This window comes from Dictyostelium purpureum (assembly GCF_000190715.1).
Source record: "Dictyostelium purpureum unplaced genomic scaffold DICPUscaffold_1, whole genome shotgun sequence".
Lineage (NCBI taxonomy): Eukaryota > Evosea > Eumycetozoa > Dictyosteliales > Dictyosteliaceae > Dictyostelium > Dictyostelium purpureum.
The window spans coordinates 259,316-285,244 of NW_003519338.1; the positions used below are offsets into that span (position 1 = coordinate 259,316).

Genomic DNA, 25,929 nt, shown 5'->3' on the forward strand with positions numbered 1-25,929 from the left:
ATAAATAACAAAATAGGTTTTTAAAAAAAAATAGGTTTTCAAAATAATATTATTTTTTTTTTTTTTAATAAATTATCCAAAACAAAATTTTCTATCAACCTATAAATATTAAAATGAATAATAATAGTGATAGAATAGACAGTAATAATAATAATATTTATAATCACACACATAATTTAGAATCAATTACAAAAACAGATTTTGATAATAATAATGAAATATTATTTTTTTCAGTGTTGAGAAACAAGTATCTATTAAATGAAATACAAAGACATCACAGGCTATATAGAAAAAATAAAATAATAAATATTAACAATTCAATGGATCAACTTAGATATCACCCACATAGAAGATATGCAACAGAAATTATAATTGATGTTGATGAACCATTAGAACCACATGGTCAAGTAATACCCTATGGTACAACCAAATTAAAATTCTTTGGTAAACTTGGTAAATTTAATAAACCAATTCAAGCAGGCAATATTCCAGCAACAGTCACTTCTTTGAAATTTTCTACAATAGCTGGTTTAAAATTTAATAATTATTCACATCAATTTGATATTAAATCAGTTGTCCCACCAAGTGTTACTAAATTGAATCTCGGAATAAACCAAAAAGTTTCACCAAATACATTACCACCATCACTTACCAGTTTAAAAATGAAACTAGATCAAGATACACCAATTGGAACTTTCCCACAATCATTAACTACATTAAAGCAATATAATTTCAATAGAACAATTACACCTGGTTCATTTGGTTCAATTGTAAATTTATCCCTATACTCCTTTAATCAACCTTTAAAAGCCGGCGACTTACCTATAACATGTAAATATCTATTTCTTGGCTCCTACAGTCAACCGCTCCAACCAAATATTCTTCCCCCTGAATTAAAAGAATTAGAATTATTACGCTTTAATCACCCACTATCATACGGTGTACTTCCAGATTCAATCACTGATTTAAGTATGCATTTCTTTGATCACCCATTATCCAACTCTCTATCAGCACTACATTCATTAAAAACACTCAACTTACTAAGTTTTGATCAAGAGATATCAATCGAAACTTTCCCACCCTCTATAAATTCATTAGCTTTGTATAGTTTTAATCAAATTTTAAAACCAAATGTACTTCCACCATCAATAACAAAAATCATTTTACATGAATATAACCATCCATTAGAACCACAAGTAATACCGCCAAACGTGGAAATTTTAATGTTAAGATCATATAATTGTAATCTTGGTAAACATTTATTCCCAAATACTTTACAATACTTAGTTATATCAAACTATTCAAATGAATTATTGGAAAATGATTTACCATCATCAATTACAGATCTTCATTTCGAATCAAATATTAGCTATGCTTCAAATCCGATTCGATTTCAAATTAATTCAATACCACCATCAGTAAAAAAATTAAAACTCCCAGATATCCATTCCCAACCTATTCAATCCTGTCTTATACCCAATTCAGTAGTATATTTAGAGCTACCCAAATACTATTCCCACCCTCTTCAAGTCGGTACTATACCCAATTCAGTTACATATTTAAAATTACCTAAAGTATTTAGTCCTCTCCAAGTAGGTGTATTACCAGAATCTCTCACTAAATTAACATTTAGAAAAGGATTTGATCAACCAATAGACCCAGCTACTATTCCACAATCTGTTACTCAAATATCATTACCTTATGATTATAAACACCCAATACCAAACTCTTTATTAAATTTAATAAATACCAATTATTAAAATTAGAAATAAAATATATATAATGAATGAAAATAATAAACATTTTTTTAAAACTCCAGCCCTAACAAACAATTAAATAATATTTATAAAATTTTAATTTAAAAATTATTCAATGCTTTTATTTCAAATTTCTAATTTAAAAATAATATTATGTTTTATGTTTTATTTATCGTTTTTTAAAAAATAAAATTTTTTTTTTTTATTTTTTATTTTTTCATTTTAAATTTTAAATTTCATAAAAATTTTTTTTTGTTATAAATAATTCAAGCAAAATTTTCAATATTAAAATGAATAATAATGATGGTAGAATAGATAAAAATGGAAATTATAATCACACACATAATTTAGAATCAATTACAAAAACAGATAAAGATAATAATAATAAAAATGAAAAATTATTTTTTTCAGTGTGGAGAAACAAGTATCTTCAAAACGAAATACAAAGACACCACAGGTTATATAGAAAAAATAAACAATTAACAATTGACAAATCAATGGATCAACTTAGATATCACCCACATAGAAGATATACAACTTCATTAAATATTGCTGTTAATGAACCATTAGAACCACAAATAATACCTTATGGAGCAAAAAAAATTCATTTTACTGGAAATTTTAATAAACCAATCAAAGCAGGCGATATTCCAAATACAGTAAATAACTTATATTTTTGTAATAATTTCACCCAGCCAATAGATATTAAATCGACCATACCATCAAGTGTAACAAAATTAGAAATAACTACATATGATTCAATAGTCACCCCAAATATGTTTCCATCTTCTCTCACCAGTTTAAAAATTCGATCATATCAAGGTTCGGGTATCGACATTTTTCCAAAATCTTTAAATAGTTTAGGTATATATGACTTTAACAGTGAAATAGTACCAGGTTTGTTTGGTTCTGTAGAAGAATTGTTTTTAAATTCCTTTAATCAACCTTTAGAACCAAAAAATTTACCAAAAACATGCCAAAAACTCTCACTATGTAAATATATTCATCCATTAAAACCAAAAACTCTTCCACCCAATTTAAAAAGATTGAATCTAAGCTGTTTTAATCATCCAATATCACATGGTGTACTTCCAGAAACAATCACTGAATTGTTACTTGGTGATTTTAATCAACCATTATCAAATTCTCTTTCATCATTAAAATCATTAAAAAGACTATCTTTATTTTCTTTCAATCAAGACTTAAAAAATGGAGAGTTACCAAACTCTATTGAATTTTTATTTTTATGTTCATATAATAAAACTTTAAAACCAAATGTACTTCCATCTTCAATTACGGATCTAAAGTTTATGCATTTTAACTGTCAATTTGAACCACAAGCAATTCCTCCCAACGTAAAAATATTATGGCTAAATTCATATAAACTCACCCTTGGTAAACATTTATTACCAAATAATTTAGAAACTTTAACATTAAATAGTAAAAAAACTTTATTAGAAAATGATTTACCATCATCGATTACACACCTTAATTGTAATTTCAAAGGTCCAAATTCTTTCGAAATCAATTCTATTCCACCATCAGTTAAAACACTACGACTTACAACAGAAAATTTACAACCTCTTCCAATCGGCTTAATTCCCAATTCAGTTGTTAAATTAACTCTTAATGATTATAATCATCCTCTTCCTGTAGGTGTATTACCAGAATCCCTCACTAAATTAACCTTTGGTGATGAATTTGATCAACCTCTAGATTCAAATGCTATTCCCCAATCGGTTACTAAAATTTCTTTATATAATAAATCCTATCAACATTCAATACCAGAGTCTTTATCTAAAAAGTTAAAAATTAAAAAAAAAACCTTTTTTTAAATATAATAAATGAAATCTATTTTTAAAAATAATAAAAAATAAAACTTTTATTTATTTTAATTTAAATTATTGTTTTCTAAATTACTTTTATTAGCCATAAAAATATAGATAGATATTTTATTTTTAATATTTTACTATTTGTGGTATTTTGGAAATTTAATTATTGGATGTTGGTAGAAGATTGAATAATCAATTTTTTGTTTGGGGTTTGAAATGGAGTCAAATTTTAAAGGGTATTTTACATCCCCCAAAAAAACAGTAGTATTAGAGTCAGGGATAATTCCTTTTGTAAAAGGTTGAGAGAAACCATTATCAAATATAAGAGTAGTTAAATGATTTGGAATTGAACCAGGTGTTAATTGATACCAGATGTTATATAAATACAAGCATTCTACGGTAGGTGGTATAAACTTAAGTGGTTGATTAAAGCCATCTAGTAAATATAAACATGTAACTGTTGTTGGAATTGAATCAGGTATTAATAGATAATTGATATTTTGTAAAAGTAAGCATTGTACGGTGGGTGGTATAAAACTAAGTGGTTGATTAAAGCCATCAAGCAATAATAGATGTGAAACTGTTGCTGGAATTGTTATGGGTAAACTTTGAATATGTCCAATAGCAAGGCATCTAATTTTTAAATTACTAATATCGAACCCGTCTTCTTCATAGATTGTATATTCTGAATTTAAAACTAAACAAGTATTTATAAGTAATATTAGTAAAAAATAAAAATTAAAAAATTTAATGTTAAAACTTACATTTTAGTGTTTTAAAACCTTTTTTAACTAAGGGAATACCACTAAGTACTTCTAAATAACTGTTTGTTAGATCTTTGATTGAGTTTAGATTATTTTTTTTAATTATTATTTGGGTATTTTTATATTCTGGTAGGATATTTTTATTTATATTGGATAAAAGATTGCTGCATTGATGATTTTGTTTTAAAAATTCAATATACCCATTTTCATTATTATTATCATTATAATTATAAACATCATTAAAATTAATAGCCTTATTAATTTTAGTATTATTAGTCTCTATTGATGTTGTTATTATATTGTTTATATCGGTATTTTCATCCAATTTAGTCAATAATAATCTTTTGACATCATTTTCTTTTGAATTGATAATATGTTTTAATTCCTTAAAAATATTAAAAGTTCTATCAAAATTCTTTGTATGATTATCTTGAATTTGTTTAAAGTTGTTGTTTGAAATAGCCAATAATTTTTTATTATTTTCAAAATAGTAGTTTAGTTTTGGTATTGTTTGATTTTTAAAATCTTGTTGTAATTGATTTCTTAAACTTAAATCATTTAATTTTTTAAAACTATGGCCGCCATGAATCTCGACAACACAATCAATACATACAGGAGTATTATTTGGACAGGTTGAGCATATTAAAGAAATATCTTGGCAAGGGTGATTAAAGCATTTGGTATCATATTGTTGATTATTTGACATTATTTGTTTAGAATTTAAATATTTGTTTTTTACAATAATTATTTATAATTTATTTATTTATTTATTTATTTATTTGTTTATTTATTTATTTATTTATTTATTAAAATTGTTTTTTATAACAACAAAAAAAAAATATAAAAATATATAATATTTTTTTTTAAAACAAAAATTAAGTGACTTAATTTTTTTTTTTACTATTTTTGATTTGATTTATTTTGTGTAATCCTCAATATTATTACTGTGGGTTAAAATTATATTTAATGTGTTGTAAAAATTGGATTTTATAAAAACTAAAAGACAAAAGGCTAAATTTAATAATATAAAAAAAAAATTTTAAAATTTTTAAATTTATTTTTGTGGAATGCTTTTTTTTTTAAAAGGTTGGTGTGTCTGTTTTACAAAATTTTTAAAGGCCATTACTTTCCAAAGAGTTAATAATAAATTTAAAAAATTTTGCACCTATCATTTAAATAAATTAACATATTTTTAAAGTGATTTTTTTAAAAAAAAATTAACTAAAATTTATTTGAATTTTCTTTATATCTAAGAATTGTTCCAGTTAAATTTATTATTATTTGTTTTGATGGAAAAAAAAAGTGTCAATTTTAAAAATATAATAAAAAATTCCAATTTTTTAATTATTTATTTTAAAAATAAATAAAATAAATTTTATATAACATTATCAGTATATTTTCTATTTTATTGTGAAATCACCTTCTTTGAGTGGGCTACTAAATGATTTCGTGGGAATTCTAGTTCAGTTGTTCCATAGGGTATAAGTTGACCATTGTTCAAGGACTGAACCCCTTACTCCTGTTGCATATCTTCTATGTGGTGTCAATATCTATTATTTTATTTTCATTATATAACCTGCGATGTGTTTGAATTTTGTTTAATGGATACTTGTTTCTCCATATTGAAAAAAACAATGTATCATTATTATTATCTATATTATCATTATTTATATTATCTGTACAATTTATCTATATCAATACTATTATTATAAAAACAAATAAAGGGGAAATGAATCATGAAATAATTTATTCTTGTTATATTGGAAAGATTGAGGACTTTTATATTATTCCATTCTCTTAAATATTTAAATTTAATAAAAGTAAAAAATTTAATAAAAGTAAAAAAACAAAAAATGACTTTTTTTTTTTATTTTTTTTTTTTATTTTTTTTTTTTTTTTAAATTTTATAAAATGTTTGCAATTTTCGCATCATAATTATTATTTTTTTTTTTTAAATGTATTGATAATTATAATAAAAGTAATAATACATGAATAATAAAAGATAAAAGAAATTTTAGATGAATACGAAGAGTTTTTAAGAAGTGGTGTTGATGAGTGGACGTCATTAAATTTAAAGAGATTTGCAAAATGACACAGTATCTGCAATCCATTGGCCTGGATATAAGATATGAAATCGCTAAAATTCAACTTCATAAATCAAAAATAATATTAATAATAATAATAACAAAATATCTTTGTAAAACATATTTTACCCCAGCTATTTCATCAGATCCAACAAAAACAGCATTTTCACCATTATACCCATCAAAATTTAAATCCTATTTGGACACCATCATTTATTATTGTTGATGACCTTTATAAACAAATTAAATTGATAGTACCTACTTTTAACAAAGACCTCTGAGTTAATTAAGTAAAAAAATTTAATATCTATTGTCCAAGTCAATTCAGGTATCAAATATATTTCGTTATGGAGGTAGAATCAATTATTTTCAAAATGAGCTAGGGAGTCCAATATATAAATGTATAGCATTGGTTAAAACTATACAAATTAGAAGTGCTTTTAGGTGTAATAGACCAGGGTACAGAAAGAAGATGATATTTAAATGAGGAACAAGAAATCAAATAAAATGATTAAGATAGATGCCAATCAGGTTAAGGATGTTAGCTCTAAATGAAGTGGCTCATCAAAACATAATATCAAAAAACATAGCCATAAAAAAATTATTAGAAATTATTTTATTTTTAATATTTTTTTATTTTATTTTATTTAATTTATTTTTTGAAATTTGTATCCCGTTGAATAATTAATTTTTTGATTGGGGTTTGAAATGGAGTCATGTTCTAAAGGATGGACCACATCTTCCATATAAATGGTAGCTGTAGAGCCAGGGATAATACCTTTTGTAAAACGTTGAGAGAAGCCATTGGAAAATGTAATTTGAGTTAAATGATTTGGAATTGAACCAGGTTTTAATTTAAACTCGATGTTTCCTAATTCCAAACACTTTATGGTGGTTGGAATAAAATTAAGTGGTTGATCAAAACCTTTTAGTAAATATAAATATTTAACTGATGCTGGAATTGAATTATGTGTTAATTGATACTTGATGTTATATAAATACAAGTGTTCTACGTCGGGTGGTATAAAATCAAGTGGATGACTAAAACAATCTTGTAAAACTAAATGTGTAACTGTTTTTGGAATTGGACCAAGCAATAAATGATACTTGATGTTTTGTAAATTCAAGCAGTATATCTTTGGTGGTATAAATTTAAGTGGTTGATTAAAGCCATCTAGTAATATTAAATGTTGAACTGTTTCTGGAATTGAATCAGGTGTTAATTGATACTTGATGTTTTGTAAATACAAGTATTGTACGGAGGGTTGTATAAAATCAAGTGGTTGATTAAAGCCATCTAGTAATAATAAATGTGTAACTTTTTTTGGAATAGCTTTTGGTAAACATTGGGTAGGTCCAATAGCAAGGGAATCAATATTTAAATGACTAATATCATACCCCTCTCTGTAAATTTTAAATTCTTTTTGACACACTTAATTAAAAAAAAAGAGAAAAGTTAGGTATTATTAGTATAAAATAAAAATTTTAAACTTAATGTTAAAAATTACATTTTAAGGTTTTTAAATTTTTAACGAGTACTTCTGAATAGTTGTTTATTAGATCTTTGATTGAGTAGAGATTATTTTCTTTAATTATTAATTGGTTATCCTTATATACTGGTAAGTCGTTATTATTATTATTTATATTTGATAAAAGATTATTACATTGATGATTGAGTTTTAAAAGTTTAATAAATTCATTATTATCAATATTATAATTAACACAATAATTATAATAAATAGCATCAAAAATTATATTATTATTATTTTTTATTTTTGTTGTTATTTTATTTTTTAAATTTTTATTTTTTTTGAATTTAGATTTTAATAATTCTTTGATATCATTTTCTTTTTCATTGATAATATCTTTTAATTCTTTAAATATGTTTAAATTTTTATCTAAATTATTTTTATAACTATCTTCAATTTGTTTAAATTGATTGTTTGATTCATCCAATATTTTTTTATTATTTTCTAAATAGTTTTTAATTTTTGGTGCAGTTTGATTTTTAAAATCTTGGTCTATTTTATTTCTTAAATTTATATCATTTAATCTTTTAAATCTATGACCATCATGAATTTCTACAATACAGTCAATACATACAGGAGTATTGTTTGGACAAGTTGAGCATACCCAAATAATATCTTGATAAGGGTGTTCTAAGCATTTGGTATCACAATGTTGATTATTTGACATTATTTTTTTTTAGAATTTAAACTTAGTTTTTTAAATTACAATAGTTATTGTTTATAATTTTTTATTTAATAAAACAAAATAAATTTTTTTATTCAATCCAATTATAAAAATTTTAATATCAATTAAAGTGAAAAAAATAAAAATTAAGTGACTTAATTTTTTTTCTAACTTTAAAAGTTTAATTTATAAAAACCTCCATTTTACTGTGTGTGAAATTATATTTAAAGTGTGGTTAAAATTGGATTTTAAAAAAACTTAAAGACAAAAGGGGTAAAATAAATAATAAATATAAAAAATTAATTTTTTAATTACATTTCCCATATAAAATTTCAAAATAATTTTTTTTTTTTTTTTTTTCAAATTTTTAAAAATGATATATTTTTATCAACCACATTATATTTTTATTTTTTTTTATTTTCTTCTTTTTTTTTTTTTTTAAATTTTAAAAAATGATTACAATATTCACAACATAATTAAGTTTTTTTTTTTTTTAAATGTATTGAATAATTGATAATTATAACAAAAGTAATAATAAATGAATAATAAAAGATTAAAAAGAAATAACGATGATGTTATAAAGCAAGAAACTGCACCAAAAGAACCAAGTGAAGAAGAATCAGATAAAAACATTTTAGATGAATATGAAGAGTTTTTAAGAAGTGGTGTTGATGACTGGACCTCATTAAATTTAAAGAGATTTGCAAATAAAATTGGGTTAGAAATTAAAAGTGGCAGTAAATTAAGTATACATGATAAAATATCACAGTTTATACTACACAAGAAATCACTATTAAAAGAAAATCAACCAACGAATCAATTTAAAGACGAACAACCACCACTTAAAATTACAGAAGGAATCGAAAAAGTAGAAGTTCTCTTTTGGAAAATATTCAGAAACAAATTTTTATATAATGTAATTTTCTCAAATTTTAAATTCTCTCAAGTTTTCAACTATCAAAGGCTGTACTCTGTAAACTATATATTTTCAAACTATAACAATGCCCAAGAAATAGTTAGGGATAAAGTAAAATCTGGCTCCTATTTACTCTTTCACAAAAAGAAAAGTCAATACCACGAGAACGGTTTTCAATTTATGTTTAAAAATATAGGCCATAATGATAATCCGGATCAAATCAAAGAAAACGAACTATTTTATTCAAAAATATTTAAAAACTATACAAAGTACGAGGAGGAGTCAAACATCATTCAATTTTGTATAAGCTGTGGCAATGTTCAAGCTCTAAAACTATTAAATTCATCCATGGAATCAATAAGACGTGTAATAGAAAATAAATTCTTACCATTTAACATAAAAACATTCAAAGACTTGAAAATGGCACAGTATCTGCAATCTGTTGGTCTAGATATAAGATATGAAATCGCTAAATTTCAATTTTATGAAATCTACAAATCACCATTCAAATTAAAAGATATCATAGAAATTATTCAGTTTTCAATTAAAATGAGGCCAGAGCTATCATCCAAATTCGAAAATATCGAGAAATCTACCAATTTTACGTCGGATCAGCTAAACTCAACTCTAATAGAACTTTTAGAAATCCATTCAGATATATTAGTAAAAGATGAAGCCGTTACAGATGAAATTAATAGTTTAAAATATCAAATTTTACAAATCGTTGACTTTTATTACTCAAACATCCCATCAATCAAACCAAAACCTCAAATCTATTATCTCCTGTTTAAAGATAAAATGGAAATTGGTGAAAAGCTGCTAAAAAACATAAAGTATCGATTGTATACCGAATATGGTGATTTTATCAATTTTCTCAAGTATAAAATCGACCCAGAATTCTTTTTAAATTTTATAAAAAATGTATTGTGCATAAACAATAATGTATTTGACTATATCTTTCAAAACATAGCAAAAAACAGCAATATTCAACTATTAGAATTGGTACTTAATGAACTTTCAGAAATTGTTTTGATAAAGAAAAAAAACCTCATTCTTCAATGTCTGGTATCCACCGAGATATTAGATTACCTTTATACAAACTATCAGAAAATATTTTTTTCAAATCAAGATCAAGAGTTTCTTTTTTTCAAATCAATACCAGTATTGGAACACTTTGGAAAAATAATGAAAAGAGACTCAAGGAAAATTACTCTACTCAACTATCAAGCGCCGCTGTTTGACTTCTACTATCAAGAAAATAGCAATGGAGATATACTATTAAATTTGAATAAAATTGTTTGCAACCCAGATATCTGTACTATCGACCCAAATGCATCACTAGAGTCATTCTCATACAGAATCGTAGAAGAACTTAAAAGAAATGATTATAGTCAAGATTTATTGGTTTCAGTTTTAAATTCTTTCAAATTTAGTACATTCAATTTAGAGCTAATACCGATAGAACACCCAATGAAAATTCAGAGGTTTGCATATTGGCTTATAAGAAATATAAAGAAAATTAACTCAATGCCCTATTTATTTTACATCTCAAACAAAATCACCAACTCCAACACCAGTATCACCAAACCCATAGTACAAGATACCATCCAACTCAGATTTAATAAAGAAATCCATTTAAAACTTCTTTATATAGTAGGTGACTATGACAAGATCTTCGAAATGGAAAACTTAAAAATAGAAGACTATCAAGATTTAATTGATGGATTTGAAAATAATTTCTTAATTCACCAAACAAACTACTTCAACTCTTTAATAACACCAGCATTTGTAGATCAAATATTCAGTAAAATATATGATAATAAAATTTTTAAAGAAAGTTCTTTTAATTTAAATCATTTTTTACTAGATCAAATTATAAGAGTTGGTAACCTACCCATTCTCAAACATTTAGCATTAAACTACAGCTTTTTATTCAAAAAAGTATCGAGCTCAAATCCAAATGGTATGGATGCTATGTTTTTAAAAGAATTATTAATTGATTCGATTAAAATGAACTATTTAGAAATACCTCAACTACTCTCAAATTATATAAACCTAACAAAAAAAGAAATTGAATCAATTGGTAATCCAAACGATTATATATGGTTAAAATATAATCAAGAAAAATAAAATAAAAAAAAGATAATTAAATACTTATTATTTTGGATAAATTAAAAAGGGAAAAATTACTTTTAAATTCTCTTTTATTAAATTTATATATATTAAAAAAAGAAATAAAATATAAGAAATAAAACAAATACAGGTATAAAAACCATAAAAATATTTAATTCGAATCGCTTGTTAAACTAAATAAAATATTGTATTTTATCTTTATTAAATTTTTTATTTCTTTTTAATTTATAATAATTTAATAAAATCGAAAGTTTGAACATCGTTTGTATTGGTAATTGATTTGAATGAAATAACTAAATTACCAGACTCGAATGACCATAACCAATATCCACTTTGGGTAGCATTGTGTTTAATAACAATAGTACGATTTGAGGTGGCTTCTTGGACAGCTTCCAATACCATTTCATCAGTACAACGTTTAGCAAGATTAGCAGCAACTTTTTCAACAACACCTGCAAAAATATGACCAAAACTATTTTTTAAATCGGCTGCAACATGTGGGTAAACAGCTTCTAATGATGATTGGTCAATGGTCCAATCCGCATCTGATTTCATTGCTTTTTTAACAGCTGCTAAATTGGCATCCATTTTAGCTTGGTTTTCTTTAATATTTAAACGAGTCATTAAAGAGTAGGTGCCTTGTGATGGAAGAACAGTTTCTAATTTAGTAGTGAATACATCATTAGTGTTACAGATCTTTGGACGGAATGAGATTACACAGTTACCATCAGCAAATGAATATTGCCAATATGATGGTAATTTTTCATCAGCAGCTACAAAAACAAACTTCTTATTTGGAACAGCAGCTAAGAAAGCTTCTTTGACCATTTCATTTTTACTAACTTTAGTATCGATGTTTTTGGCTAAGTTACCAACAACATCTTTGTAAAAGATTGAACCACAACTATTAGTAACCCAGTTATCGTTACATTTGGTGATGATATCTTCAAAGTCAAAAACAATTTCAAATGGTTCACCTAAAGCTTTTTCAATTGTAGCTAAATGAGTTTTGAAGGTTTCTTCGTTATCTTTTAATGATTTTCTTGAGGTTAATGATAATGGCATTTTAGTTATTTAAATAAAATATATTAATATTTATAATTATTATTTGTATTTAATTTTTGTTTGTTTGATTAAAATAAACTTATTAACTTTGTGCTTTTATACTATTTTTAAAAAAAAATATAAAAAATAATAAGAAAAAATATATGAAAAAAATTAAGAAAATAAAAAAAATAATTGTTTTTTTATAATTATAATATGTATTTTCCATTATTTCTTTTTTTTTTTTTTTTTAGATTTTTTATTTTTATTAAAGAAAAAAATTTTAGATTTTTTTTTTATAAAAAACCATCAATGATGTCATCCAAAACCAAAAAAAAAAAATCAAATAAAGATTCAAGAAAAAAAATAAGAAAATAAAAATCAAATATATTTCAATTAAATTTTAATATTACTTTATTTTATTAAATTTATAAATCAATAATACCATTTATAAATGAAATAGTTTGAGTTGGTAAAGGTATATTTTGTACAGAAGGAAAAGTTGAATTTATTTTAGTTGAATCGATAGCATCTAAATCTGGATGAATTGGGGGACAAGTTGAAGAAATAAAATGGAATAGGTTTAAAGATAAGTTACGGCAATTTCTACTGTGTTGAGCAAGGTTCTCTTGACTAAGTAAATTATATTTATCTATTTTTTCACAAACCTGTCTATTTAATTTATCATCAAAAATTGGGATACCAAAATATATATTTAATGGTACAAACTCTATAGTTTTTTGGAACAATGATGATGCACTTCCTGTTTGTTGATAAGGGTGTGAAGGATAACTATAAAGTTCTTTCTTTAACAAACTGATATAACCAAATGAATGCTTTAAATTAAATACTTCTTGAATCTTTTGAATTAAAGGATGATTTGAAATATTTTCTTCGTTATATTCCTCTTCATTTAAACATGTACTATCATGATCGATCTCCAAATGAGTTGGAAAAGCTACATTGAAAATTACTTGATCATCTTTTTGAGTTGAAACCACACTATTCGAACGGCTATGGCTTTGGAATTTAGAAATCTTTGGTATTGATTCGTATTTAATAAATGAATAGGCTTGTAAAAGTAATGGAGATGAAAGTAGGGTTTCATTTGCAGTTGGTAATAGTTGTGATAAATTAACGGTGATAGGATCGTGGTCGATGGAGCAAACAAAAATCTTTTCGCAATCTTTAAATACCTGTGGAATTTTTCTTAAACGAGTGCCCTTTGGGAAGAGGATAGATTTTGGACCTTTACCAATCATATGATAAAGGTACATTCTAAACCAAAAGCTATGTACTTCGTAAATTGGAGGTCCAAAATTTGGTGGAATCGCAGTTATTACTGGTGTATTATCGGTGGAAAGGGGGGCCATTGAAATTAATACTGAATAATTTTTTTTTAAAACTCTAATTCTGGTTGCTTCATCCAAACTATTCATTCTTTCGCAACTTAATAAATCCAATCCTTGTAGCTGACCACCTATAACATAACGACTTCTTAAATGTCTAATAGTATCTCTTAGAGAAATTGCATTGGTAGCATATAGTTTAGCCTCGGAATCTACAAATTCATCTGCATTAATTTTATCCAACTCTTTTAAGAAATCTTCCAATGCCTCATTTGCCAACTTACCAACTTCAAACATTGTTACTGCATGATTCTTTAAACCATAACCTAAATTACCCATCATAAGAAAAGCTGTAATTGAGGAATCAAATACAAAACCAATTCTTTTTTGTTCTTCACCCATTAATGTTGATTCGTCACTATTTAACATTGTACCACCACTACTTTCATTTTCTGTTTGATCCACAATATTTAATTCATTGTTATCGTTTGTCATATTCTTTGGTAAATTATTGGTATTTAAAAATGGTGAATCTTCTTGTTTATCCTGATAATATGTAATCCAACTTTGATTCCATTTTGATGCTGCTGCTGTTGTTGGTGTTATTGGGGCTGGTGATGTTTCCAATACTATATTTGGTGACTCGCTGTTATTTGATGGCTGTTGACGTGGTGATTGTGGTTGTGGCTGTGGCTGAACTACAACATTTGTTATTAAAGGTTCTAAATTTTTCTTTTTTGCAAAACCCAATCTAATATATAAACTGACGGCCTGCTTAACCAATTCAACATTAATCTGGAGTACCTCGGATAACTTTTGCACAGTTGTTCTTTCATCGATTGAAACAAAAATCTTGTACAATAAACTTTCAAAATAATCTCCTAATACTCTATTCATGACAAAACCCTCCAACGGTGGTACGGAAACAACATCTGAATTTTGAATAGGTACATCTATATAAACTAAGCCTTTACTGACCAATGATAAGACTGCCTCACGTTGGAAAACTCCAGCTTGTCTACCCTGACCGTTTGATTTTTTCAAATCGTCAATTATTTCTAACTCTTGTGATGATAAATTTCTCTCCTCATCTTGGTTTGGATGGCCATACTTAATTATCCACCAATAATCTATATTCTTTTCTAATGATTTTTGTGGCAATAATCCTCTAATAACATCTTTTTTCTTTTTAAATAAATTTCCTTTTGATCTACATTTATTCATTAAGTCTATAAATTGATTTCTACCAATTTCTAAAACCCTTAAACAATCGACTGCTGTAAAATTTGGTAATTCGTCGTATGATTTTGCTAATTTTTAATAATATTAATAATTAAATTTTTATAAAAAAAAAAATTACAATTAAAAAAGATAAAAACTTACAATTTGTCATCGTTTCAATCATCATAATTAAATAATATTTAAATGGTGTTACATTTAACATTGGAACCAATTTATCTGAAATATGGTAAGGATATAACTGATTTATTTAAATAAACATATTAGTAAGATGGTAATAACGTTTTAACTATATATTATACCTACAACTAAATTTGCAACCGATAATCTAACGATTTCTTGATAATATAATCTTTCATCTGTTACAAAGCAACTAATCAAGCTAGTATCCCATCTTAATTGATGCTTTATGCTATATTTCAATACATATTGTTTATATTTAGTGTGTGACTGATCTAAAATTAACTTTGCATGTGATGGTAATGACTCCCATTGAACCTGATTTAAAATATACTTTTCCAATTCTTTTTCTGATGATTGATCCATTATATAATTATATTTTTCAAATATTTTTTGTTATTCATATATGTTGTTATATATTGATTTCTATTATGTATTGCTATTAGTGATATTATGGTAAGCTATTTGATGATAATAATAATGATAATGATAATGATAATATTACTAATAAACAATACTAATGATAGTGGTGTGGGTGTGGTGTATACGAATTAAATAAAACTAACAATTTAGAAATAGAAATAGATTTATAAATAGTTTGGTGTGTTATTAAAAAAATAATAAAAAACAATTTTAACCACACAATCCAAAAAAAAAAAATTTGAAGAAAATTAAATATATATTATATATATATTGGTATATTTAAAAAATAAAAATAATAAAAATAAGTAAATAATTTAATTTAAAAAATTTTAAAAAATTTAAAAAATAAAAAAAAATTATTTTTTTTTTTTTATAAAAAAATTATTTTATTGAATTTAATTGAAATACCATTTTAAAACAAATAATTCCCTTTTATTTTCTTTTCTTTCTCATTATTGTATATATATATTTGTATAATGGGGGGTTTTTTTTTATTTAACAAGATTAAAATATTTTATTTATTTAAAATAACCTTTTTTTAATTTTTTATTATTTAATTTTTTTTTTCTTTTTTTTTATTTTGTTTTTTTATTTTTATAATCCCATTTCTTAATTATCTATTTATTAATCAGTTTATATATTTATAATTTTATCATAATCATTAATTTTTAAATTAACTTTCCTCATCATCACTATCAGTTTTTTTTTTTTTTATTTTTTTTTTTTCGTTTTCGTGAAATTTTATTTATTTTTTTTATTATTTTTATTTTTTTTTTTTTATTTTATTTTTTTTTTTTTCTCAATTTTGTACAATTTTTCATCCATTCAAAAAAAAAAATATTTATTGATTTGTTTTACATATCACCTTATCACACCTCATCAAATTATCTATATATAAATATTTATATAAATTTATTTTTTTTATAAAAACAACTTTTTTTTTTTTTTTTTGTAAATACATTATAATAATAAAAATAAAATAAAAATGAAATTTGATAATAATAATATCAGCAAACACCCATTTATTATTGGTGTTACAGGTGGTACAGCATCCGGTAAAACTACAGTCTGTGATGAAATTATGAAAAGATTAGGTCATAAAAGAATTGCCATCATTTGCTTAGATTCATTTTACAGACCATTAACCAAAGAAGATAGAGAAGAAGTCGCCAGTTATAATTTCGATCATCCAGGTATATATTATTAAACATTAATAATTAGTGCATATAGAAAAATAATCAATTGGAATACCATACAATCAATAAAAAAAAAATAAAATAAATTTTATTAATATTTATTTTATTTATTTTTTTTATTATTATTAAGATGCTTTCGATTGGCAATTAGTTCAAAATGCATTAATTGACTTAAAAGAAGGTAAAAATGTCAATATCCCAACCTATTGTTTCAAGTCACATTCACGTTTAGAAGAAACTGTCGAACTCTGTGATGCCGATGTCATTCTCTTTGAAGGTATCCTCTCATTTTACACAGAATCTCTTCGTAATCAAATGGACATGAAAATTTTTGTAGATACCGATTCCGACACAAGATTAAGCAGAAGAGTAATGAGAGATATCGCCGAAAGAGGCCGTAACCTTGACAGTGTCCTCTTCCAATACGAAAAATTTGTTAAACCAGCTTTTGATGATTACATCCTCCCAACTAAAAAATATGCTGATGTTATCATTCCAAGAGGTGCCGATAATGTAGTTGCTATTGATTTAATCGTTCAACATATTAGCTCAAAATTATCAGAAAAAGAATTTTTAAGAAAATCACAACAACTTTAAAAAAAAAAAAAAAAAAAAAAAAACCCCCCTGATAATTGCAATTAATAATAATCAATAGGCCAGATAGTTTTTGTTTAAACCAAAAAAAAAAAAAAAAAAAAAGAAAGATATTTTTTTATAAGGAAAAAAGTATATAAAATTTTAATATAAATAAAATAAATAAATAAATAAATAAATAAATAAATAAATAAATATTTTATAAAACAAACTTCATCAGAGATATACGATTACATTAAGGGTTAGAAGTGGAAGTGTTCCCATCAAAAACTGTTGTTGTCATTCGTTAAAAAATTTTGATTTTATTATAATTTTATTTTTTTTTATTTAATTTTTTTTTTTAATTTATTTTTTAAAAATTATTTATTTTTTTAATTTTATTTTTTTTTTTTTTAAAAATTTTTTTATTTTTTTATAACAATTGTTTTTACCAATAACAATCATTAATTATTTACAATTAGTTTATATATTAATATATATATATTACCACCATAGTATTTAAATTTATAAAAATTATAAACAATATTAAAATAAATATAGAAAAATGTTATCATTAGAAGAAAGATTAAAAATTAAAAAAGAAGAAGAGAAAGAAATCGAACAAATTAAAACAAGTGTCCTTTCTAAGGTTAGAAAAGAAAAAACTTTTTTTGATTATGTCAAATTTTATTTTTTAAAGATGGAGGCCGAAACTGGTTTATATTTTGGAACTACTTTTGAAAAATATGTTTATGGTAATTGTCATATAATATCATACATCTATAATAAATAATAAATAATAATAATAATACAATAGTTTCTCGTGATAATACTCATGATAATAGTAATGATACTAATAGCTTTATTTTTTTTATAACAGTTATCATTTCACTTATAGTAATTCTTTTTTCAACTTATAACTTATTAAATCTCTTATTCCGCTTTTTGTAAATTAATAAAAATAAATAAAAATAAAGTATATACATGTTAAATAATATTAAAAGTAATAATATTAAAATACTCATAGAAACAACCAACTAAAAATTAAATAATAATAGTAATAATAACAATACTGTAATAAAGAATTTATTAATACCAGTACCCAAAAATAGTTGTTTTTTTTTTTTTTTTTTTTAATGTTTTAAATAAATTTTCATATGATTGGATAGATTATTAGCGAATATGTATTTTATTATTATTTTTTTTTTTTTTTATTGAAACGTAAATGTTTTTTTTTTGTAAATTAAAATGGGGGGTCATTATAAATATTATTTAATGTATTTACAATGTTAGCCATGGTAGTTAATTCAGTTTTTTTGTATATTATAATTTGTATATAGTGGTCGTGTATATAACCCCATTAAATAATTGTTTTTCTTTGACTTTTTATTAAATTTTTTTAATATTAAATGTGTGTTGGTGTGTATTATTGTATTTTGTATGTTATTTTTTTCTATTAGTGAAATAATTAATATATTCATACACACACTTGGTGGTGATCACACATATTTTTCATTTTTTCCCCCAAATACTTTTTTTTTTTTTAATTATTATTTTTTTTTCAATGTAAAAATAACAATATGTCATTAATTATCATAGCAACCAAATCATATATTTAGTAAATAATAATATATATTCACATAAATAATTTTTTTTATTTAATTTATAATTTTTTTTTTTCTACTTTTTTTTTTTTTTTTATTACTCTTTTTTTTCATTTCATTTATATCTGTAATAATTGTTATAATAACTACTATCATTATTTTTTATAATATTATTATTGTAATATTAAATAGCATTAAATAAACACACAAAAATGATGCCAAAATATATCGCAGCAATTCTTCTTGGTTTTTTAGCTATGGGCCATGTCGTATGTACAATTTTTTTTATTTAATACTATTTATTTTTTCAAAATTCTAACAACTATTTTAATTTTATAGTCAGCTGAAAAAAATGCTGAATTAGAAAGATGGTTTAATTCAATTGAACCAAGCGAACTAAATGCATTCCAATTAGATATCTATAATCAATTAGCTACAATGGACAACTATTCAAATGAATGGAAAGGTGTATTGAAAATGATGGTTAGTGATGTAAAGCACAATGAAAATAGTGCCCAATGGAGTCTTATCCATAACAAATGGAGCCAAGGTTACAATTACCAAAGAGAAAAACAAGAATTAGAAAGTGCCAAGAAACAAGAAATGGAAAATGAAAACCAAAAAGAACAAGAAGGAGAACAAGAAGAAGAACAACAAAATGTTCAACAACAAGATCAAGAGGAGCAACAAGAAGAGCAACAAAATGTTCAACAACAAGACCAAGAAGAACAAGAAGAAGGTCAACAAAATGCTCAACAACAAGACCAACAACAAGAAAATCAACAACAAGACCAACAACAAGAAAACCAACAACAAGAGCAAGAGGAAGAACAACAACAAGCTCAAGAAAACCAACAACAAGATCAACAACAAGAACAAGAACAAGAGGAAAATGTTCAACAACAAGAACAAGAAGAACAACAAGACAATGTCCAAGGTTTACAAATTGATTTATTGGGTAACCGTATTGACATAGGCTTCCAAGCTAACCAAGCCAATGAAAACAATGCTAAACCAAAAGTTAATGCTGATGAAATTAAAAATAGTAACAATGCTAAACAAACCCCTGCTATTCAAAATAGAAGCCAACAAAAACAACAACAAAACCAACAAAACCAACAAAACCAACAAAATCAACAAAATCAACAAAATCAACAAAATCAACAAAATCAACAAAATCAACAAAATCAACAAAATCAACAAAATCAACAAAATCAACAAAACCAACAAAACCAACAAAATCAACAAAATCAACAAAATCAACAAAATAACCAAGTAAAAAACTCTCCACAAAAAGAAAATGAAGCTAACAATGGTCTTTTCGTTAACCTTGGTGTCTCTAAGCGTCAAATTATCCAAGATGACCAAGAAGGTGAAGAGTTTGATGAAGAATTTGATTTTGAAAATCAAGAAGAGCAAAGAGATGAACAAAATAACCAAAATCAAGAAGAAGAGGTTAATAATCAAGAAGAAGTTGAAGAAAACAATAACCAAGAGCAACAAAAAGAAATTGAACAAGAAGAAGAACAAGAAGAAGCCAATAACCAAGAGGGTCAAGAACAAGAAGAGGAAGCTAATCAACAAGAAGAAAACAATAACCAAGAACAACAAGAGGTTCAAGAAGAAGCTGAAGAAAACAATAACCAAGATGGTCTAGAAGAAGCTAACAATGGCTTTGAAGTTGTCTCTGAATTAGAAAAAGAAGTTATTCGTCAAATTAACAATGTAGAAGCTGACTACTATGTTGACTCAGCTATTGTTGAACAAGCAAAACAAATTGTTGCCAGTGGCAGAAATGCTGATGAAGAGTAAATCAGTATTACTTTTTATTAAAACAAAAAAACTAGTAATTTAAATATTTTAAAATTAAAAACAAATAAATAAAACTTTTAAAAAAATAAAATAACTATTGCCTTTATTTAGATAATTTAAAAAGATTCTCAATTTATAATGTTAAAGTTTTAAAAATTGTATCAATAGTAATGAAAAAAGGAACAAGGGATTTTTTTTATTAAAATTAGTTAATAGTAATTTTCTGAGGTTTTGAACTTGAATCTTTCACAGCAAAGCCATAAACATGCTTGAACATTTGTTTGCCAGCATTATTGACAACTACTCTTTCCCAACCATCCATGTTTTTAATTATACCGTCTGTAACTCTATTTAAATGACATCCATCGGTAAAGATTCCCCAAAGGGGATTAAAAAGGTGTTCTATTGATTGGTAAACTGGGTTTTCAGAGATTACATGCTCGATAAATAATAATTTACCACCTGGTTTTAACAAATCTTGAATTTCCCCAATGATTCTTTCATAATTTGGTATTGAACATAATACAAGATTACAAATTACTGTATCGAATGTCTGTGGCTCGATATCATTATCCTCTATAGCTTTCGCAATAGTTTTATTTAATACACGAATTGGGAAATCACTTGGCTGTTGTTGTATGGTTTCTAATAATTTATCCATCATGAATGGGTTTGGTTCTAATGCTATTACACTCTTTATTTTGTTATTATTGGCCAAGTATTTGAAAGTTGGACCCATACCCGAACCTACATCTAAAACATTTCCTTCTGCTTGGCTAAATAATTCCTCTTTAAAATGACGAAGTTTGTAGTCCATAATTGGGCTTAACTGGGACCTATTTATTAAAAAATAAATATTAATATTTGAATCTTTTTTTTTTTCTACCTTTTTTTTTACCTACCATATCTTATTAAAAATATACTGCTTGAGGTGGTATTTTTGATTATAATGCTGAGCCATTTTATAAACAAATACTGATGAAACAATACCAGCAGTTGCAATCTTTAACTGAAATTGATTATTTAAAATATTCATTTCTTTTGTTTTTTTTTATATAAATGAAATAAACCCACAAACTAAATTGATGAAATAATGTGAAAAAAAAAAAAGAGAAAAAAAATAATTAAAAAAAAAAAAATTTTAATTTATAAAAAATTTTAAAATTAAATTAAAATTAAAAAAAAAAATTAAAAAAAAAAAAAATTAATATTTAATAAGCAAAAGATGGAATTTTATGTTATTTGAAATTTATACAAGTTAATATATATACGTTTAAAAAAAAATTAGTATATACATTTTTGAATTTATTAGGTTTTTTGGTGGTATGTTTTTTTTTTTTTTTAAATATATCTAAATTATTTTAAATATTTTGTAAGCCTAAAAGAAGACTTGCGGCATCTGATTGTTGTTCATTTTTTATACAGGAGGAGTTATTATTTGGTGTTGAGGTTGATGATGATGAGGTTGATGATGGTTTTTTAATATCTTCTTCATTATCAGAGTTATTTGAATTATTTGAAACAAGGAATGATAAATTACCCTTTGTTAATGGTGGCAATATATTTTTGGAACTATTTAAATTTCTGTTAATTGGTGATGATGATGGTGTTGGATATTCAGAATCTTCATTTCTATTAAAAGAAGATCTTGCATTGTTATTTAAAATATTTTCTTCATCTTCCTCTCTTTCTCTTTTTCTTATATTTTCATTATTTTGTTCATTATTTAATCTTTCATTTTGGCCATTATCTTCATTTTCTTCATCATGATAATTAAAGTTTGGAAGACGATTGGATTTATTGTTGTTATTATTATTGTTACTATTGTTACTATTATGGAATAAATGCTCTTGTTTCAATTTAACTTGTTCAATTTGTTTTTTGATGAAATTGCTTAATTCGTCATAATCATAATTTAAAATATCTTGAGCCATACCAGGATTTGATGCAAACAATTGATCAAGTTGTTGTTGGAAACTATGGAAGAAAGCTGGGTGGAGGTTACTTGGTAAAAGATGAGCAATGTTGGTAGCACTTATAATTTTATTAATTGATTGTAAGTGTTGACTACTTAAACCACTTTCTCTATTATTGTTATTATTACTATTATTATTTTGATTTTGTTTTTCTTTAGCAAGGAATGATGCTAATTGATTCTTAAGTTCAGAGGTTGGGACTTGTGAATTAAATAATTTTGGGAAAGCATTATTATTACCACCACCATTGCCATATTGTTGTTGGTATTGTTGTTGTTCGGTATATTGTTTCGATAATAAATAGATATCTCTTGGATTCATTTCTGGACCGTTGAATTTTAATGATGGGATATTTCTTGGTGGTTGTTGGGAATAACCTTGTGGTGATCTTGGCATTTGAGAGAGGTGTTGTGGTGGCATTTGTTGTGATGGATGTTGTGGGTGTTGTGGATGTTGTGGTGGCATTTGTTGTTGTTGTTGTTGTTGTTGCTGTTGTTGTTGTTGTTGTTGTTGGAACAATAATGAAGTTGGAACTCTACTATTATGGATTGCTTGTTGGTATTGGGTTTGTTGAACATATTGTTGGTATTGTGGGGAATTTTGCATTGGGTGACCATGTGGTGGACCTTGAACATATCCTGGGTGATTATTATATTGTAACATTTTGTTATTAACAATGATTGGTGGTGAAGTTTTATTGGTTAATGGAATTTGTTGTTGCATAATAAGATATTGGTATTCTGGGTGTTTTAATTTGATGTGCATTTTAAGAGCATTTTCTGAACCATAGATCTTTTGACAGTTAGCCATGGAACATTTGAAACTTCTATCGATTTCAACAGCCTTTCTTCTCTTTCTCTTTTTACGTGGGTCATCGTCATCGTCTTCTTCGTCGGCAAGATTACTTAAATCACCAGAGACTCTTTTTTGGGAACCACCAGAGATTTCATCAACATCATCATTATCCATTAAAAGGTTAACTTTTGATGGCTCTGGTGATGAAGATGAGGATGAGGCAGAAGATCTCATTGGTTTTTCTGCATTAATATTACCACTTGATGAAGAGAGGTCCTCAGCAGAAGTTGGTACATCATCGGTATTACTATTAATTTTTGGTGATGATGAAGAGGATGATGGAGCATTACTAATAAATAAGGTAAAGGTTTCTCCAGCTGGAAGAGTTGGTGCAATAGCAACAATATCGCCATCCTGGTCCTTTAAAAACAATCTAACATTGCTTGGTAATTGGAATACGGTTTAATAGCTTCTTCGATAGTTTGTGATGCTGTTGATCCCATACCAGCTTACAAATTCCTCTTTACCATTGAAGATTACTGAAACCTTAGTTTTTGAACCACCTTGTCCTTCTTACTGGTTGTTGATCTTGTGAGGATGACAATGATGAGGATGCACTAAGTGGTGATGATGACGATGAATTTGGGAATTGTTTTAATGGAAACATTGAAGCTTCAATTGGGTTTAAAATTGATTGATTCATTATTTTAAATTATATTTTTATGAAAATGTGTTTTATGTGTGAGTGTGAAAAAATTATTGTGTTTTAGTTAATTTAAGATTTAAATAAACTTATAAGATGATCGCTATGGAAAAAATGATGATTTTTTAAAAATAAACTATGTTTGTTTTCTTTTGAAAAGATCCTTCCCATTAATTATTCTATAATATCATTTGAAAGAAAGATAAAAAAAAATAAAAATTAAGATTATATTAGTAATTTATATTTTTTTATTTTCACAAATTACGAAAAATAAAAAATAATTTTAAAAAAAATAAAAATATTTAAAAAAATAATTAAAAAAAATAAAAAATTAAAAAAAAATAAAAAAAAAAAACAAAGTTTTATTAAAAAACTAAAATACAAATAAAAAAATAAAATAAGGAATAAAACAGAGATATGTACATATGATATTTTTATTTTTATAATGTTTTCTTATTTTTTTTTTATTGGTTTTTGTTTAATGTTACAATATTATATTATATTTTATTTTTAAATTTCTAAAAAACACAATGAATATTTTATTAGATATACAAATTTAATGTGTGTGTTTATTTTTTTTTTTGGTTTATAATTTGTTATTTTTGTTCTATTGTTTTTTGTTGTTTTATTTTGTTAAACCATAGTATAGATTAAAAAGAAAAAATTTTAAAAAAAAAAATAAAATACTGGTTTGGATTTTAAAAATTAAAAAGAAATGATTAAAAAAATAAAATAAAATAAAATAAAATAAAATAAAATAAAAAAAACCAAATAAAAAAATTGTTTTTAATAAATACGTATATAACTATTTTTTTAAAAAGAAAAAGGACTTTTTTTTCATGTATAATATCTAACGAATGTTGTCAGTTTATACTATAAACAAATACACAATATTGAAAAAGATGAAGAGGCACAAAAAAAATGAAAAAAAAACAAATTATTTTGGAATTATTCTATCAAAGAAATTAAACAAGATATGTGGTGGTTACTATTAATTTAGACCCTGTTTTTTTTTTATAACTACTTTTTTTTATATTTTTTATAATTTTTATTTTTTTAAAAATAATTTTATTTATTTTATTTTATTTTATTTTTTTTATTTTTGATATTTTATTTTAGGTGGGTTAACCTAGGCTAAGGTCCCCTTTAAAAATTTTATTTATATATATAGTTTATAAAATATAAAAAAATAAAAATAAAAAAATAAAAAGAAAAAAACTAAAACACTGCATTTAAAAAAAAGAAAATAAAAAGAGAAAAATAAAATGAAAATAAAAAAATAAAAAAAATATAAAATATTTTCTATAAAACTTTTGAAAATGAAAAGCCAATATAGATATTGATTTTTTTTTTAGG

At 24.4% G+C, this 25,929-nt stretch overlaps 11 protein-coding genes across 11 annotated transcripts; 6 read left to right on the forward strand and 5 right to left on the reverse strand.

The window, feature by feature from the left end:
- Positions 1–113: 113 nt before the first annotated feature.
- DICPUDRAFT_73933 (uncharacterized protein) lies at positions 114–1,760 on the forward strand (the record flags this gene model as incomplete). The annotated part of the gene is made up of 1 exon (XM_003282856.1): positions 114–1,760. One exon carries the CDS (start codon positions 114–116, stop codon positions 1,758–1,760), a length of 1,647 nt encoding a protein of 548 aa, XP_003282904.1.
- Positions 1,761–2,047: 287 nt separating this feature from the next.
- DICPUDRAFT_73934 (uncharacterized protein) lies at positions 2,048–3,592 on the forward strand (the record flags this gene model as incomplete). Its single annotated transcript, XM_003282857.1, has 1 exon — positions 2,048–3,592. The coding sequence occupies one exon, from the start codon at positions 2,048–2,050 to the stop codon at positions 3,590–3,592; it is 1,545 nt and encodes a 514-aa protein (XP_003282905.1).
- A 134-nt stretch (positions 3,593–3,726) lies between these two features.
- DICPUDRAFT_25037 (uncharacterized protein) lies at positions 3,727–8,642 on the reverse strand (the record flags this gene model as incomplete). Its single annotated transcript, XM_003282905.1, has 4 exons — positions 3,727–4,195; positions 6,616–6,632; positions 7,175–7,869; positions 7,946–8,642. Coding segments are annotated over 4 exons (1,878 nt in total), but the record flags the coding sequence as incomplete, so codon positions are not given.
- A 526-nt stretch (positions 8,643–9,168) lies between these two features.
- On the forward strand, positions 9,169–11,676 carry DICPUDRAFT_73937 (uncharacterized protein; the record flags this gene model as incomplete). Its single annotated transcript, XM_003282858.1, has 1 exon — positions 9,169–11,676. The coding sequence occupies one exon, from the start codon at positions 9,169–9,171 to the stop codon at positions 11,674–11,676; it is 2,508 nt and encodes an 835-aa protein (XP_003282906.1).
- Positions 11,677–11,904: 228 nt separating this feature from the next.
- Positions 11,905–12,744, reverse strand: DICPUDRAFT_146567 (uncharacterized protein; the record flags this gene model as incomplete). The annotated part of the gene is made up of 1 exon (XM_003282906.1): positions 11,905–12,744. The coding sequence occupies one exon, from the start codon at positions 12,742–12,744 to the stop codon at positions 11,905–11,907; it is 840 nt and encodes a 279-aa protein (XP_003282954.1).
- Positions 12,745–13,151: 407 nt separating this feature from the next.
- On the reverse strand, positions 13,152–15,857 carry DICPUDRAFT_146568 (uncharacterized protein; the record flags this gene model as incomplete). Its single annotated transcript, XM_003282907.1, has 3 exons — positions 13,152–15,382; positions 15,456–15,552; positions 15,618–15,857. 3 exons carry the CDS (start codon positions 15,855–15,857, stop codon positions 13,152–13,154), a joined length of 2,568 nt encoding a protein of 855 aa, XP_003282955.1.
- Positions 15,858–16,899: 1,042 nt separating this feature from the next.
- On the forward strand, positions 16,900–17,707 carry DICPUDRAFT_24920 (uridine kinase; the record flags this gene model as incomplete). Its single annotated transcript, XM_003282859.1, has 2 exons — positions 16,900–17,107; positions 17,241–17,707. The coding sequence occupies 2 exons, from the start codon at positions 16,900–16,902 to the stop codon at positions 17,705–17,707; spliced, it is 675 nt and encodes a 224-aa protein (XP_003282907.1).
- A 541-nt stretch (positions 17,708–18,248) lies between these two features.
- On the forward strand, positions 18,249–18,476 carry DICPUDRAFT_146570 (uncharacterized protein; the record flags this gene model as incomplete). Its single annotated transcript, XM_003282860.1, has 1 exon — positions 18,249–18,476. The coding sequence occupies one exon, from the start codon at positions 18,249–18,251 to the stop codon at positions 18,474–18,476; it is 228 nt and encodes a 75-aa protein (XP_003282908.1).
- A 938-nt stretch (positions 18,477–19,414) lies between these two features.
- On the forward strand, positions 19,415–21,179 carry DICPUDRAFT_96228 (uncharacterized protein). Its single transcript, XM_003282861.1, has 2 exons — positions 19,415–19,556; positions 19,627–21,179. The coding sequence occupies exons 1-2, from the start codon at positions 19,500–19,502 to the stop codon at positions 21,097–21,099; spliced, it is 1,530 nt and encodes a 509-aa protein (XP_003282909.1). The 5' UTR covers positions 19,415–19,499; the 3' UTR covers positions 21,100–21,179.
- Positions 21,180–21,242: 63 nt separating this feature from the next.
- On the reverse strand, positions 21,243–22,165 carry DICPUDRAFT_44520 (uncharacterized protein). The gene is made up of 2 exons (XM_003282908.1): positions 22,002–22,165; positions 21,243–21,935 (listed from the first exon to the last, which is right to left on the reverse strand). The coding sequence occupies exons 1-2, from the start codon at positions 22,133–22,135 to the stop codon at positions 21,305–21,307; spliced, it is 765 nt and encodes a 254-aa protein (XP_003282956.1). The 5' UTR covers positions 22,136–22,165; the 3' UTR covers positions 21,243–21,304.
- Positions 22,166–22,460: 295 nt separating this feature from the next.
- DICPUDRAFT_73943 (uncharacterized protein) lies at positions 22,461–24,573 on the reverse strand (the record flags this gene model as incomplete). Its single annotated transcript, XM_003282909.1, has 2 exons — positions 22,461–24,290; positions 24,448–24,573. 2 exons carry the CDS (start codon positions 24,571–24,573, stop codon positions 22,461–22,463), a joined length of 1,956 nt encoding a protein of 651 aa, XP_003282957.1.
- Positions 24,574–25,929: the final 1,356 nt, after the last annotated feature.

What these genes read in the sequence shown, in the direction of transcription:
- DICPUDRAFT_44520 (XM_003282908.1), bottom strand. Translation starts at nt 22,135, where the DNA reads ATGAATATTTTAAATAATCAATTTCAGTTAAAGATTGCAACTGCTGGT. An exon ending in TATATTTTTAATAAGATATG is followed by an intron (nt 21,936 to 22,001) that starts GTAGGTAAAAAA and finishes TTTAATAAATAG; the next exon opens with GTCCCAGTTAAGCCCAATTA.
- DICPUDRAFT_96228 (XM_003282861.1), top strand. Translation starts at nt 19,500, where the DNA reads ATGATGCCAAAATATATCGCAGCAATTCTTCTTGGTTTTTTAGCTATG. An exon ending in TTTTAGCTATGGGCCATGTC is followed by an intron (nt 19,557 to 19,626) that starts GTATGTACAATT and finishes TTAATTTTATAG; the next exon opens with TCAGCTGAAAAAAATGCTGA.